The sequence below is a fragment of the Sinocyclocheilus rhinocerous genome, unplaced genomic scaffold (genome assembly GCF_001515625.1).
Source record: "Sinocyclocheilus rhinocerous isolate Xijiao unplaced genomic scaffold, SAMN03320098_v1.1 scaffold402, whole genome shotgun sequence".
Lineage (NCBI taxonomy): Eukaryota > Metazoa > Chordata > Actinopteri > Cypriniformes > Cyprinidae > Sinocyclocheilus > Sinocyclocheilus rhinocerous.
Window position 1 is genome coordinate 1,181,988 of NW_015626336.1, and position 14,680 is coordinate 1,196,667.

The window sequence follows — 14,680 nt, forward strand, 5'->3', positions numbered from 1 at the left end:
GTCTTTGTCCTTGCTGTGGAGAGCAGCGGCATATATTTACCTCAAATTCTTTTCCTGCGTGACCAACTAACTCTGTCTCTTTTGGCCCGTTTGACTGATCGCTGCTGTCTGTGAATGTCAGGCTCGCCGAGCTTTACATTTATGAAGATTCTTTAATATGTGCTGTGGAAATCACAAATCCAAGGACTCATGCAACAATGGCAATTCCAGGAAGAATGTGACTATGAGCAGCAAATTCTTACTAGCTGGTTTACAAGAGGGATATACTGAAATTTTGGCCACTTCTTTTGCAAAATGAGAATATAGGCAAAAAGGTAACACTTTATTTCGATAAAGTAGACATGTAGTTGCAAATTAATGAGAATTAGTTGACATGTAGTTACAAAGTTACTTATAGTTACAGTTTTTCTCAGTCGCTTTGGTGCATTTCTCACATCACTATTTACATTTGCACAACAGTTAGTTCAACCTCCACAACATTTAGTCATTTGTGCACATCATAGTAGCAGTTTCTCATTCCTTCGAACAAATTGCAAATGCTTTTGGACATGCATCAATTGCTTTCATACAACTCTCTGCTGTTTTATAACATTATCATTTGCTTATGTCATGTCAGTCAAAATTAACTATACTTGTGAATGCTGAATAGTCATTCCATATAAAACTAATAGTCCTCATTTCATTGCTTGAGTCATTACATACAAAAATGTTGAACTAGTTGTCAAAATCTGTCAAGCAAATTTTACAAATTTTTTAAAATCTTTTTTTTCCTGAAAATGTCTCCTAAATTGAACAATTTCTCTCAGGTGAATCTCGACTTTCACTGATGAGAAGGGGTCTGTGAAGCATTAGTTGCAAGCAATGATAAGCCACTTCTCTACAATCACTGTCAGAGCTGAATCCCATAAACCCCCACTTTACAAGCATATATGAACCAAGCAGGACATAGTGTGTACCATTTCTACAATACTGTGACACAGAAATGGAAGGTCAGCCTCGTGGAAGAGGGGTGAGGGTGCGGGGAGGAAGGGGAAGGGGACAAAACAGGGGAAGAGGAAGAAGAGGCCAAGTACATAGGCGGATCCCTGATGAAATCAGGGCTACAATTGTGGATCATGTTGTCAATCACGGCCTCACAATGGCTGAGGCTGGTCGAAGGGTGCAGCCAAATGTTGGGAGAACCACTGTAAATTCAATTATTCAAACATTTCGTCGGGAGAACAGGTGTGTATAAATGGACAGTAATTCAGCACTAAACAATCTGCACTGCACTACTGTCATTGTGTCATACATGAAGCTTGCAGTGGGACAAGAACTTGTCACTGTACATTTTACATTTAGACGTACAGCTTTACTGCATCACACATTTAGTGTATTGTAGTGTACAGTAGTGTTACAGTAAAGATTTGCCATATTTACTGTAATTTTACTCTGCACCACACAGGATTGCAAGACAACCTTGCAGAGGTGGAAGAGGGCCCCTTTTTACTCCGCAACAAGAGGAAGCCATTTGTGCAATGGTGATTGCAAACAATGCCATAAGGTTGAGAGAGATACAAAGTGCTGTTATAGAGGATGACAACATCTTTGGGAATATTGAATCTGTTTCAGTCGCTACAATTGACAGAGTGCTCAGGAGGAATGAAATGCGCATGAAACAATTGTACAATGTGCCATTTGAACGGAACAGCGACAGAGTGAAGGAGCTCCGTCACCAGTATGTACAGGTAAAACATGTATGTGTTCTATGCATATTCTAATGTTCAGTGCTGTAAACTGTTTACTTTGTGTAGTGTCATGCACTACACTTACATGACAGTTCTGTGTATGTGTATTCACAGTGCATACTGTACAATATGTTGTCCAAAATGCATTATGTTACACAGGAAAAGTTGTTATAGTTTTTCTCACTCCCTCTTCTGTAATAAAGCATGTACTGGAGCTGGAGGGCAGGGAACCGCTGCACACATTCATATACCTTGATGAGGCGGGTTTCAATCTGGCAAAAGGTAGAAGACGTGGAAGGAATCGCATTGGACAGAGAGCAACCATTGATGTCCCAGGCCAACGAGGAGGGAATATTACTATGTGTGCAGCCATCTCAGAAAACGGCGTCCTCACCCATATCCCCCGTCTTGGTCCATACAACACACAACATCTGATAGAATGTCTAAAGTGGACTATCGAAATAAAGTGTAACCAAAAATATGAACAGAAATTGCTAGGAAATTGGTTATGGAGTGTTGTATGGAATGATTCGGGTAATTCTGGTTGATGTTAAAGAGCTTATGGTTGAGCCACATGCTGTGTATAATGTAAGTGAAGAAATATACAATGTGATTGATTAACTGCACAAAAATATGACTGATGTCATATGATGATTATATTTCAGTCAAATTGTAAATGCAATTGCCTGTTTACCTTTGCATTTCCTAGTTTTAATGAAGCAATATTTTAATTTGGAGCCTATATTTTTCTGAAGTCAAAACAAGCGAAGAATAAAGTTCTTTTTTTTTTAATCTAGGAATTGTGGTGCATCATGTTTCCAGCCAGCTTCATCTCTGCAATGTGTGCATGATGTATGCATGGGGATTTGGTGTTACCAGAGTGACTGAAAACTGAATTAACCCTCTGGTACTGGAGGTCAGACTCACAGTGGCCCTGGATGACTGTTTGTTTGTGTGGGTGGTTTATTGATGGTTTATTTAACCTGCTATACTTTTGTTTTATGAGGTTTTCCCCACTGCATCTAAAGTTGCCCTGGATATGATGAGGTATTACCCTCTCATCGTCTACCAGACCACAGAGTCAAGGTCAGAAACAAACAAGGATTAGCTCTCTCTCGCTCTCTCTCTCTGTTCCAAAACCTGCTGAACTCCCTTGCTATCTATTTAGGCATCATTCTAACTAAAGTGTTACTTCATAAGTGACAGTTCTTGAATATTCTACATAGGCAAATGTGTTGCAATTAGCATACTGCAAATTCTGAAAACGGTGAAATCACGTTTACTGTTGCTCTGTGCAGATTTCGTGGATGCAATCCAATTATTCCAATAGGAATCTGTGCGATCGGGAATTTTGCATGAGGGTAAAAGATTTCCCCATGCAGGTTTCACTTATTTACAAGTTGGTCACATGAATTTGTGGTGTTGACCAACAAAAAGCTGCTTGGTTTGAAACTGAATTGTGTGAGCTGTGATTCACACACTGTTGACAATAGACAATTGATCTTTTTTTGCTTGCAAAATGTTGCACTAATTTGACTGCACCTTAATGCTAAAATAGCATTTTAAATTCAATTTAATTTTGTAGTAGTCTGTTTTTCAGTTTATTTGTATTTCCAATTATATGTACTTTTAATTTACATTTCGCTTTATCACTTTTTTCCTGAGCTTGTTGCAATGCATTCTGGTCTCCTTGAAGAGTATTGTACGTGCAATTTGGCCAAAAGAAGGAAACAAATGAAAATATAAATCTGAAACAGAAAAAAAAAAAAATTTTTTTTGGTCTTCTAGTTTTGGAGAACCGAAATCATTAACTGAAACAGTGACTTTTAATCAGTCCAAATGGTGTTTATTTTTTGCACATAATGTGAATAAGCTACAAGTAAAAATGTCAGCAGTGTGGATGCTAGGATGGGATGCTAGAATACCAATATGTAAAATTAGCTTTGCTGAAATATTGAGAGGTGTCTCAGTAGCCAAAGAACTTGCTGAATTTATCACGTGAGAACACGACACCTTGAACAGCATAAACAGTGCCCATTACCCACATTTAATTACAGAAACTTTATTTTCAATTCCTGTTTGTTTGTTTTTGTTCCTTCTTTTGGCCAAATTGCGTGCACACATTCTTCAAGGAGACCAGAATGCATTGCAACAAGCTCAGGAAAAAAAAAAGTGATAAAGTGAAATGTAAATTGTGAAATGTAAAAAGTGCTAAATGAAGCATTAATTTAGTAAAAATTTAATTTCAGAGCATTACTACTTGAAATGCTATCTATCTTACTACACTCTAAGAAAAGTACATAAAAATAGAGCACAGAGTGTTAATATAAAGGAATTTTACATATTGATTTTTTCACAGGTGTTTTATGTGTGTTTTGAATTATGCGTTGCGCTGTGTTGTGCTTTAGGGTTAGAGGAAATGTCTGTAAACTTAACAGATAATGTCTTTGCAGAAAATATCCAGTACCTTTTCCATTTTTTTACAATTTTTTTTTCGCCTACAGTGTAGGTTTTGAACGGTCCTGTGTTCCCTTCATCTATGCCACTTCATCACTGCAGCCGCTAATGTTGTTTGTGAGCTTGTATTTTTCTTCTCATTAGCTTTTTGCACATGCAGCAGGAGCACGCTGGGCATGCTCAGTTAATGTAAACATTTCCACTTCTCTGGTCAGCTGCAGGGGCTCCAGCAGTGTGTCTGAATGATTGAACGCTGCTGTTACTTACCTCCCGTGCGCCGTGTATCGGACAAACGGCTATACGCTGCTCTACGCCGCCTTGCCCACCTGTTTCATAATGGGACGTCTTTCAGACACAGATAGAGTGGCATCTTTGGCACGTCGTAAGAAGTGCCGGGAAAATCAGTCAGCGTCTCACTACGTGTTTCATCACCTGAAAGCTCAATGAAGGAAAGTGTGGAAATAAGCGTCAGAGTTTGCCATCACTGTCGCCCACCTCTGCGGAGCATATCAGATCTGCTACACGCTACGCTGCCCAAGAGTGTGTATTTTCTGGAGATGATTGAATCAATACCATTTTGACACGACTTGTTGGAACATGCCTCTTTATTTCACACATTTCCTTCCGTTTGGTCAGGGAACATTTATCAAGGCAGCCGCCTGCTGTCAGCTAATAGAGATTGTTCTTTAGTCAGTGCGTGATAGAGGGCCGCAGGTATGATACATGTTGATCGTTTGTGAAGATATTGACACAGGGCCAAAGAGCAGGACCACACTTCTTATAACCTCACCATTATACACATGAACACACACGATAACAGCTAAGACCCATCTCACAGAAAGGCATGTGGGAATTAGTGCTGGTGGTTTTAATTTTGGGTATGATATGTTTTTTGTTTTTTTTTATATTACCATACTAGTGCGTAGCTGAAACAACTGCTGATCTATTCATTGGCCACAAATCTAATAGTCTTGGACACACACACACACACACACACACACACACACACACACAGGTTTGTTTTTGTGATTAGAAAAAGATTTCTGTTTCATAATAAATGCTGTTATTATTTATTTAATCCTGAACAAATTAGTTTTTTACAAAAACACTGAGCAGCTCAACATTTTAACATTAATAATAAGAAGAAATGTTTCTTGAAATAGTATTAAGAAATAAATTACATTTTAAAACATAATGAAGTACAACATAGTTATTTTAAATTGTAATAATATTTCACAGTAGCTGTTTTTTTTACCAAATGCAGCCTTGGTGAGCATAAAGGATGTCTTTCAAAAGCATTAGAAAAACCCCAAACTTTTGAACAGTAGCAGTATGTGTGTATATATATATATATATATATATATATATATATATAATCCATGAATCATCTTGTGATGTAGAAATGTTATGTAGAAACAATTTTCTAAATTTTCAGAAATTGCTATATTTCACAAATGATTACAAAGAAACAGCAAGTAACACAAAGTAGAAAAACTGAAATGGTATTTTCTTCTAAAACACACTCCAATAATTTTTGTTTTATATACATCCTTGATTTAGTTTTTTTTTTGCAGGTTATAGTGCAATATACGGAGATGGACCATGAGTTAAACATATTTAAAAGTCTGCAAATTTTAGGCAAACTAGGTCATAAATGCCGCTAAAAAAAATGAAACCCACCAAAATAAAAGCTTGAAGAAATTAAAACAGAAATATATTACTATTGTACAGCAGATTATACTTCTCAAAGTAATAATAATGATAATGCAAATTATTAAAAGAAAATTAGGGATTATTAGACAATATCACAATTTTTCATTCATGTTTTAATTTAAACTGTAAACACAACAGTATCTGTTGTGGCAGTCAATCAATCAATCAATCAAATTAAGTATTGCATTTTAATTTGATTACATTTTAAAAGGTGACTTAAATTGTTAAAATTTTTATATTGATTTTATTACCACCATTTTTTATATTTAATTTGTAAGTGACATTATAACGTTTACCGTGAAAATATATAGTATTATACATATTCTGTTACATATATAGTATTATATATTTTCTCATATCAAATGTGTTTGATTTTAGATTAATTGAAATATAAATATCATCATACAGCTAAGCAAAATAAGATGCAATTATAATTGATTTTTTTTTTGTAGTGAAATATAGTTTAATAATTATAGAATAGTACATGCATATTATCATAGCTATTAGTTAATATAGTGACAGAGGCCGACCGAGTGACTGAAACACAGGCAGCTGCACAGGTGTAGCAGGCAGTCGTGAACAGACGGCTTTGTAGCACATCTGGGAGAAAATGCAAATAAAAAACAGTGGAAGAGGGCAAAAACAAATGACAGATTCCTCACCCTGCACAGGTCTGATAGGAGCAGCTCTCCCGGCTCCCCTCGCCCATGACTTAACGCCTAATCCTATGTGTAAGTTATTATTTATCTTTCACAAAAGTTTGTCAAAGGTAGGCTTTGATTTTTTTCCTCCCCGGCCTGATTTTCCCCCGGTGGCCGGCTCTGCACCGGCACAGACACATAATTTATGAGCTACCCGCTTTCTCCTGACACATTATTAAAAGCAGAATTAGTTTTTTGCCTGGGATCTGTCCGCTGGGAATAGGGAGGGCTGTGCTGAGAGCAGAGGAGTCCAGCGTGGGGGTTCGTCTGTGAGCAAAGGGGCTGTGATGGGCGTCAGGCCGCTAATGAACAGAACGCGTGGTGGCAGCCATCATGCGGCGGTCAAAGATGCATCCTGTGCTCTGGGAAAAGGTTAACCTCCTGTACGTTAAGACCTTTATTGGATTGTTTAGAAGCATGATGTTGTTGTCATGGACTTCTTGGGAAACACACACACACAGACACACATGTTCAGGTTCAGAAGAACAAGCAAGTGTGTGTGTGTGTGTGTGTGTGAGATAGAGAGAGAGAGAGAGAGAGAGAGAGAGTGTGTGGGAGGGTGGGAATAATAATTAACTAATATGAAGAGGTAGAAAAGCATGCATTTATGTCATTATTGCTGTGAAATTGTTGGTTTTGTAAAGTTGTCGCTTGTGACAAACAAAGCAACAGATCACTGAAGACGACCTGAGAAACAGACAGACAGCAGATTGTTTCAATTTCATTATTTAATTTAGTGTGCTTTATTGACAAGACAAAAAGTGTATGGGAGAATCACCCCATACCCCAATGTTAAAGACCCCAAAAATGTACATACATGCATACATATATACTGTACATGCAAAAATAATAATTAACTTAGAATTTCTATCATGTTTAGACATTTTTTTTTATTTATAATAAAAAATACCCTAAAGCAGAAAAATGCTCTACTGTAATATAAAAAATGATATAAATTAATTCCAAAACATGAATAATGAATTATTTAAATCATAACTATAAAATACATAATGGAAGTGTTTGTTGCACTGCTTTTATGTTGATTTTAATAATACAAAAACATTTTATTACAGAACTTTAGGCGTAATGTATTGGGCTTAAAACAAGAAAAAAAATGCTAATAAAGTAACAAAATAAATTTGAGACAAGAAAGTCTTAAAATCTCATGCATTTTTTTATTTTTCACCACAGCTGAGCGCGTCAGTTTAATCTTATGCATCATTAAGCTCTCAGCAGCGCACAGGCTCCACCCACAAATGCCATCTACACCCAATGAACATAATGATGACATACGTAACATCTAATTTCAGCAGAATTTAAATTGGAAGAATGAAGAATTCACAAACGTAAATCATTGGGGACGAGTCTAATAAATAATCATAATGAATTGCTTTGTGTTCACAGCAATCGTCTTTTAGCTGCTTTTATTCAGTTGGCTGGCAAAACACACACAAACCTGTTAGAGTGTGTTTCTTAAAGAAAGAGTCAAATATATTAAATACTATGTTTCATATTATAGGCTTGCCCATATTTATATAGGTTTTTTTTTTTAAGTATTTTTAAAAGAAGTCTCTTCTGCTCACCAAGGCTGGATTTATTTGATCAAAAATGCAGCAAAAACAGTAATATTGTGAAATATCATTACATTTTAAAATAACTGTTTTCTAGGTGAATATATTGTAAAAAGTAATTTATTTCTGTGATCAAGGCTGAATTTTCAGCATCATTATCCAGTCTTCAGTGTCACATGATCCTTCAGAAATCATTCTAATATGCTGATTTGCAGCTCAAGAAACATCTCTGATTAATACTTCTGCCCAGTATTTTTTTGGAAACCGTGATACATTTTATTATTCACAGATGAATAGAAAGTTCAAAAGGACAGTTTTCCCTTCTGTCATGTCTCTTTTGTCACTTGTCACTTTTGATACATTTAATGCATTCTTGCTGAATAAAAGCATTCTTTCTTGAATGGTAATGTAGTTCTCTCTGTCTCTGTCTGTCTGTCTGTGTGTGTGTGTGTGTGTGTGTGCGTGTGTGTGTGCGTGCGTGTGGGGATGAGAGTTCATAGCTCAGCAAGTTTGAACCCAGCGGTGCATGTGAGCCAATGCCAGCCAATGAGCCAAGAGCAGCGTTCAGAGCTCATTTACAGTTATATCTCTCCTAATTCTCTCTTTCCTCATTATTTGTCTTTAAAACCACCACTGAGATTAGGTTATACATGGGAGGTCAAAGTTTGGCTTGCTAGTGTGGACCAGTTAGTCACTGCTGGTTGATAGCATTTTTATCCATTGACGGCCATTCAGAAGTTTTTGCAAGCAAAAGTATTTCATAATTTCTGGAGGGCTCTGAATGTATCTATATTTTATTCCTGTTTGTTCAGGATAGTCATTAGTGACTATTTGTGTTCATGTGGTGTCATCAGCCAATCATTGTTGTCATGTTGTATTTTTTTCTGTAGCTCTAGACTGACTAGATGCATCATTTACAGCTTAAGCTCCAATCAGCTGCTAGAACTGAACGGCCATGAGCAAAGAAGGCAAATTTCAAATTGTGGGTTTCTAAGGGAGTCCGACGCCAGCCGAGCATCTGCGATTGAATGGGAATGCTAATGGACCGCTCCCTCCAGGTATTCTAGATCTTCTTGATAATACTTTGCTGTATCTCATTGCTTTAGTATTGCATGATCAGCGCCGCACTACTAAATTTGTGAGGAAGCACAAAGCTGTTTATGAGTGTGTGTTTTATTCCATGCTAATTCTCCACTCCACGCACACACACAGATTGATTAATTAATAAGTCAGAGCAAGCTCTAATGAACCTGTGGAGTTAATTGCCTCCAGCAGCAACTGGCTTAAATGTAAATTAACTGATCGGAGTTGCAAAAAAGAAAGAGTGAGTGGGGAATGAATGGATAATCTAGAACGGGAAAATCAATAACCGTCAAAGCTGCAGTTCTCATGAGACCATCCATTACGGTGGACGCAACCTCTGCTCATGCATTTCACAATGTTTTGACCATTTCGAACTTACAAGAGTGAAAGACATTTTTAAAAATTGAAATAAAAAAAAATAATAATAATTACAAAATTGCTATTTTTTTTACCATTTGGTAAGGAACAAATATTGATATAAGTGAATAATATGACAATTTAAATTGCTGATATTTAATTAATTTAATTTACATTTTTACGGTTTACAATTTATATATTTTTTTCAGCAGACCTTAAAAAGTACATTATTTCGTAACTGTCCTGTAGCCTATAGAAAATTACATTATTCAATTTGAGATTTAATTGTTTCAATATCAATTCTGAGCATTCATTGATTGCTTTATATGTTTATTTTCAAGTCATTTTATGTCTTAATAGCACAATAGCACAATGTTTAGACCCTCTCAATGCCATTTTATACGAACTAAACTGATGGCAGCACACATTTGTCTACAAATCGCCTTTCAAGTCTGTCTGGTTGAAGCGTTGTGGCCCACCAAAACCAAAAAACATTTTTCTTTCCCTAGCAGGAAAAATGAACTGTCAGCGTTTAATGACAGATATTTGCATTGTGATACAAATTGTGTCCTTGGCCATGAGCATACCATACAGACCCATTAATAACAAAACCACATGATGGCTTCGTTTTTTCCCCAGCACCGCTGTCGAAACATCTTCATGGATATATGCACCTATCAGCAGTGAGCGCAGAGCATTAGGACAGAAACTCAGGACAGTATCGGGCCGCCCATCAATCATGTTTTGTTCTCTGTATATTGTTTGCATCCGATACCATTTTGCATCTTTTCATTTATTTTCACTTGCAACCTTGAGCTCGGCGGTTTAGTGTGGGATCTAAAATGTCAACACAGGGTTGGGCGGTATGAGCAAAATCTTGTATAGTAATTTTATATTATGGTGATGGTGTATATTGCTATACAGTTACATTTATTGCTATTTTTGTTATATAGTATATATTATAAGGCAATATATACTATAGCAAATATCTGCTGCCTAATGTTTTTTTTTTTTTTCAAAATGTAGCTATGTAGTTGGCCAGCTCTTCATATAAAGTTCATATAAATATTTTATTACAAAAATGTTATATGTCTTATAAACATATTATTTGTTGGTTATATATATATATATATAAATGGTCAAAGCAAGTTTTTCTATAAACTTTTGTTTTACATTTTTAAATGTAAACAAAAAGTAAACTTCACTTTGGCATCTTTAAGCGAAAATTTTATTTGTATTTAAGTACAATCTCAATATTAATAAGAAAGTGATAAAAAGATGTAGAATTTATACCATGTTTAATATTCTTTCTTAATATGCTCTTATCATCAATGCAATTCACTTCATAATTTGTAGTAAGAATTGCTAGCAGGAGATCATTTCTGCCAAATGATTAATTGTATTAATTTTATAAAGAAAATTAATTAGTCTTTACTTAATAAAGTTCAACATTTTTAAAGTTAAAAAAATCCCAGCTCTAATCTGCCACTATAAGGCATGAATATATTAAGATATTATAAATATTGAAATAATGATTTCTATAAAGCTGCTTTAAAACAATGTGTATTGTGGAAAGCGCTGTATAAATAGATATGACTTGTCTATATCTACCACAGTACAACAAAATCTCTATTGTTGACACATTTATACCACTCCAAGGTATATATGGCATATATATTTACATGCACAGCATATCTGTCCTTCTAGTTTTCTGGCTTTTAACAGTCTTGAGGAGATGCCAGGAGGGGGTGAGAGACATTAGCTGTGGCTCCATCATTAAACTGTGTGTGTGTGTGGAGGATAGTATCTATATCTGTGTTGGAGTCTAGCTGGGCCGGTCTGATAGCCTTGATAATGACTGCCGATGGGACACTTCCACTGACTCTAATGGCGTCGTACTGGAGAAGAGAACAGCAAGAATAAATAAATGTTAGCCATTTTCTCCTTCTCTCCCCATCTATCTCGATTGTTTGTATCATCACAAAATGTAAACTATATATTCTCCCAGCTCTAATCTGTCACTATAAGGCATGAATATATTAAGATATTATAAATATTGACATAATGATTTCTATAAAGCTGCTTTAAAACAATGTGTATTGTGGAAAGCGCTGTATAAATAGATATGACTTGTCTATATCTACCACAGTACAACAAAATCTCTATTGTTGACACATTTATACCACTCCAAGGTATATATGGCATATATATTTACATGCACAGCATATCTGTCCTTCTAGTTTTCTGGCTTTTAACAGTCTTGAGGAGATGCCAGGAGGGGGTGAGAGACATTAGCTGTGGCTCCATCATTAAACTGTGTGTGTGTGTGGAGGATAGTATCTATATCTGTGTTGGAGTCTAGCTGGGCCGGTCTGATAGCCTTGATAATGACTGCCGATGGGACACTTCCACTGACTCTAATGGCGTCGTACTGGAGAAGAGAACAGCAAGAATAAATAAATGTTAGCCATTTTCTCCTTCTCTCCCCATCTATCTCTCAAAGATCTTTTCAGATGTCCAAGATCACACATCCTTGTTTTTAGGTCCATATCATTGCTGTCTGTCTGTCTGTCCGTCTGTCTTCATTACTGCATGATTTACTTTATGAGTTCTAATGCTTGGGTGGCGAGGAGAACGTGTGCTCAAACCCGCAGTTCATTAGCCAACACCACGGAGCGCTGAAGTGATTCCCGCTTATGGAGATGAGTTTTAAGCATGCAACGCATTAGAGTTTCTCTAAGTGGTATGGGAGCTCTGAAAATGTCAGCATTTTACTTGCTTATAATAGACAGGAAAGGTGAGTTGAACAGGTTTGACAACTAATGCAGTCATAGATAACATATTTCACAACAGACAGGGTTTGGTTTATTGCTAATCTTCTATAAAAATAGATAAGAGAAACAAGACTCTTAAACTTATTTATTACTGGATTTGTTTCCCCCTTTGTCATAGTGCTCAAACCTCTTTTCTTTTTTTTTTTTGGTGCGTTCATTCTTTTCAAATTTTGCAGGTCAAGATGTAACGTGACAGGTCATGAAACCTGGAATGACTGCACATGATGCACTATTCAAACTTAACACAAGCTTAAATTACGTTTTGAGGGCTGTTTTATTAAAGACCTGGCCAAGGAACATTTGAAATTCGGTGATGGCCATTCTGCCATTTTTAGAAACTTTCTACAAGCTTCTTTTAAGTTAAGCATTCTCTTGTGGTATTTTTTATTATGTTAATCAAAGTTCCCCAAACCAGTGTTATTTTAGGGTCATTGAGATACGGTTACAGTTTTTGTTAATATTTTGAATTAGATTTTATTTATATATTTTCTGTTTTCGTGTTAATTTTAGTTAAAGTTTTAGTTGCGTTTTTGTCGTTTGTATTAGTTTTTGTTTTGTTGTTTTTAAATGGCCTATATCTATACAGTTTTTATTTATTTAGTATTTATTTATTTCAGTTAGTTTAGTACATAAAGTCAAACTTTTTAAATATATTTTTTGTTTTATTTCATCATGTATTTTTCTTTTTATATATAAAATAAATACATTTAATAATATCTCAGAAATGATCTCCTGCTTGCAATTCTTACTGGAATTACAAAGTAAATTCCTTTACACCAGCACTTGTGTTGACTTGGTAAACAAGAATATAATTGTCCTTTAGTAGGAATATAGAATTGTCTTGATTGCATCCATGAGAGAGAAAAAAAGAGACAAAAATCAGCCTGAGGTTATCATGTGTTTCTCAGTCAGTTTATAGAACCATACCCAGGTTAAGCTACTGATGAAGCCGTATATCAAAACTGCAGGGAAGACTCTATAGCCACATTAAAACCCATCTGTTTGCCTATTTCAAGGTCCACCTTCAGTCTCCTTTTCACTTTCTCTAAGATTTTGCTGTCTCATGTTATGTATTGCTTATGACATTGATAATTATAATGATTAATATATCAAATCCAGAGCACACATGGGATTCCTGCTGCATGTGTAATGTCCTATGTTTTTTCTCGGAGTGAAGTAATTGAACTAAGAATGGTTTTATGATTCTAAAAGCTCAGAATCTTCCAAGATCTGAGTGATTCCAGTCAATCACACCTGACATTGAAATCTCACACCTGTATCACCATCACTCGCGCTAGTTGTGCGTAACTCGTCTCGTTTTGTCTTACTGATTCCACTCTAAGAGAAAACTCAGACGTGTCCCTCTGTTTGTCTGGCTGTGAAAGAAAAATCCATCTGTGCTATTCCTCTCGCTGCTGCGAGTTTATTGACATATCAGACAGAGCAGCGGTGCAGAAATGGCCCTCATTTGTTTCTCTGTCTGATGTAATGGCAGCTCACTTTCAGTGGGCAAAACATTGACAGACACTGATTATTGGTGAGCGAACGCCTCGGAAATTTGTTATGGCACAACTATAGCTGTTATATCGCTGGATCAGCCTCTTAAGTTTGACCATCTTCCTGGTGGTAGAGGTTTTAAAGTGTTCTGTTGGTTTTAGAAGCAAAGTATTTGGACTAAAATGCTGCGGCATGAATTGAGCGCACTGAAACTCTCAATGACTAACGATGTCAGAAACTCCTGGCCAGCGCTCATGTCTCTCTCTGAGTGAACAGGTGTGACTCAGGACACAGTAGCGTGCAGATGGCAGTGTAATTAGCATTGATTTAGCCCGACTCACTCAGGGCAAGGTCTTGATCGGCCGCAGCAACTCACTAACCTCCAAATCTCTTGATGGGTGAGCTCAGGGAAAGATCGAAGCTCATTTTCCTTACTCTCACTCTCTCTATATTTGTCTTTTACTGTCTATAATTAGCCACTCTGTGAAATGTATAATAATCAGGGTGTGGATTTGAAATAGTTCTGGCATGATTCTGATCAAACTTAACTATATTGTTTTCATCATGTGAAGCATAGGCTTATATTTTGTTAATTAAAACTCAGTTGCAGCAGTTTTTCCACAAAAAAAATACAAAGACACTGCAAGTAACTCATTAAATTAAACTTTTTTTATGCATAAAGACTGAAATAGTATAATCTTGTAAAATGTACATTGCAAATTTATTAAAATACATTTTTA

General features: G+C 36.1%; 1 protein-coding gene across 1 annotated transcript in view; it reads left to right on the forward strand.

Annotated features, from left to right (window-relative positions):
* Positions 1-885: 885 nt before the first annotated feature.
* LOC107711430 (uncharacterized) overlaps positions 886-14,680 on the forward strand; it is a 39,973-nt gene continuing 26,178 nt past the window's right edge. The window contains exons 1-3 of the mRNA XM_016516423.1: positions 886-1,224; positions 1,445-1,727; positions 1,931-2,168. Of these exons, the coding sequence (XP_016371909.1) occupies positions 983-1,224; positions 1,445-1,727; positions 1,931-2,168 (763 nt within the window). The 5' untranslated portion in view covers positions 886-982. The remainder of the gene's footprint in view (positions 1,225-1,444; positions 1,728-1,930; positions 2,169-14,680) is intronic.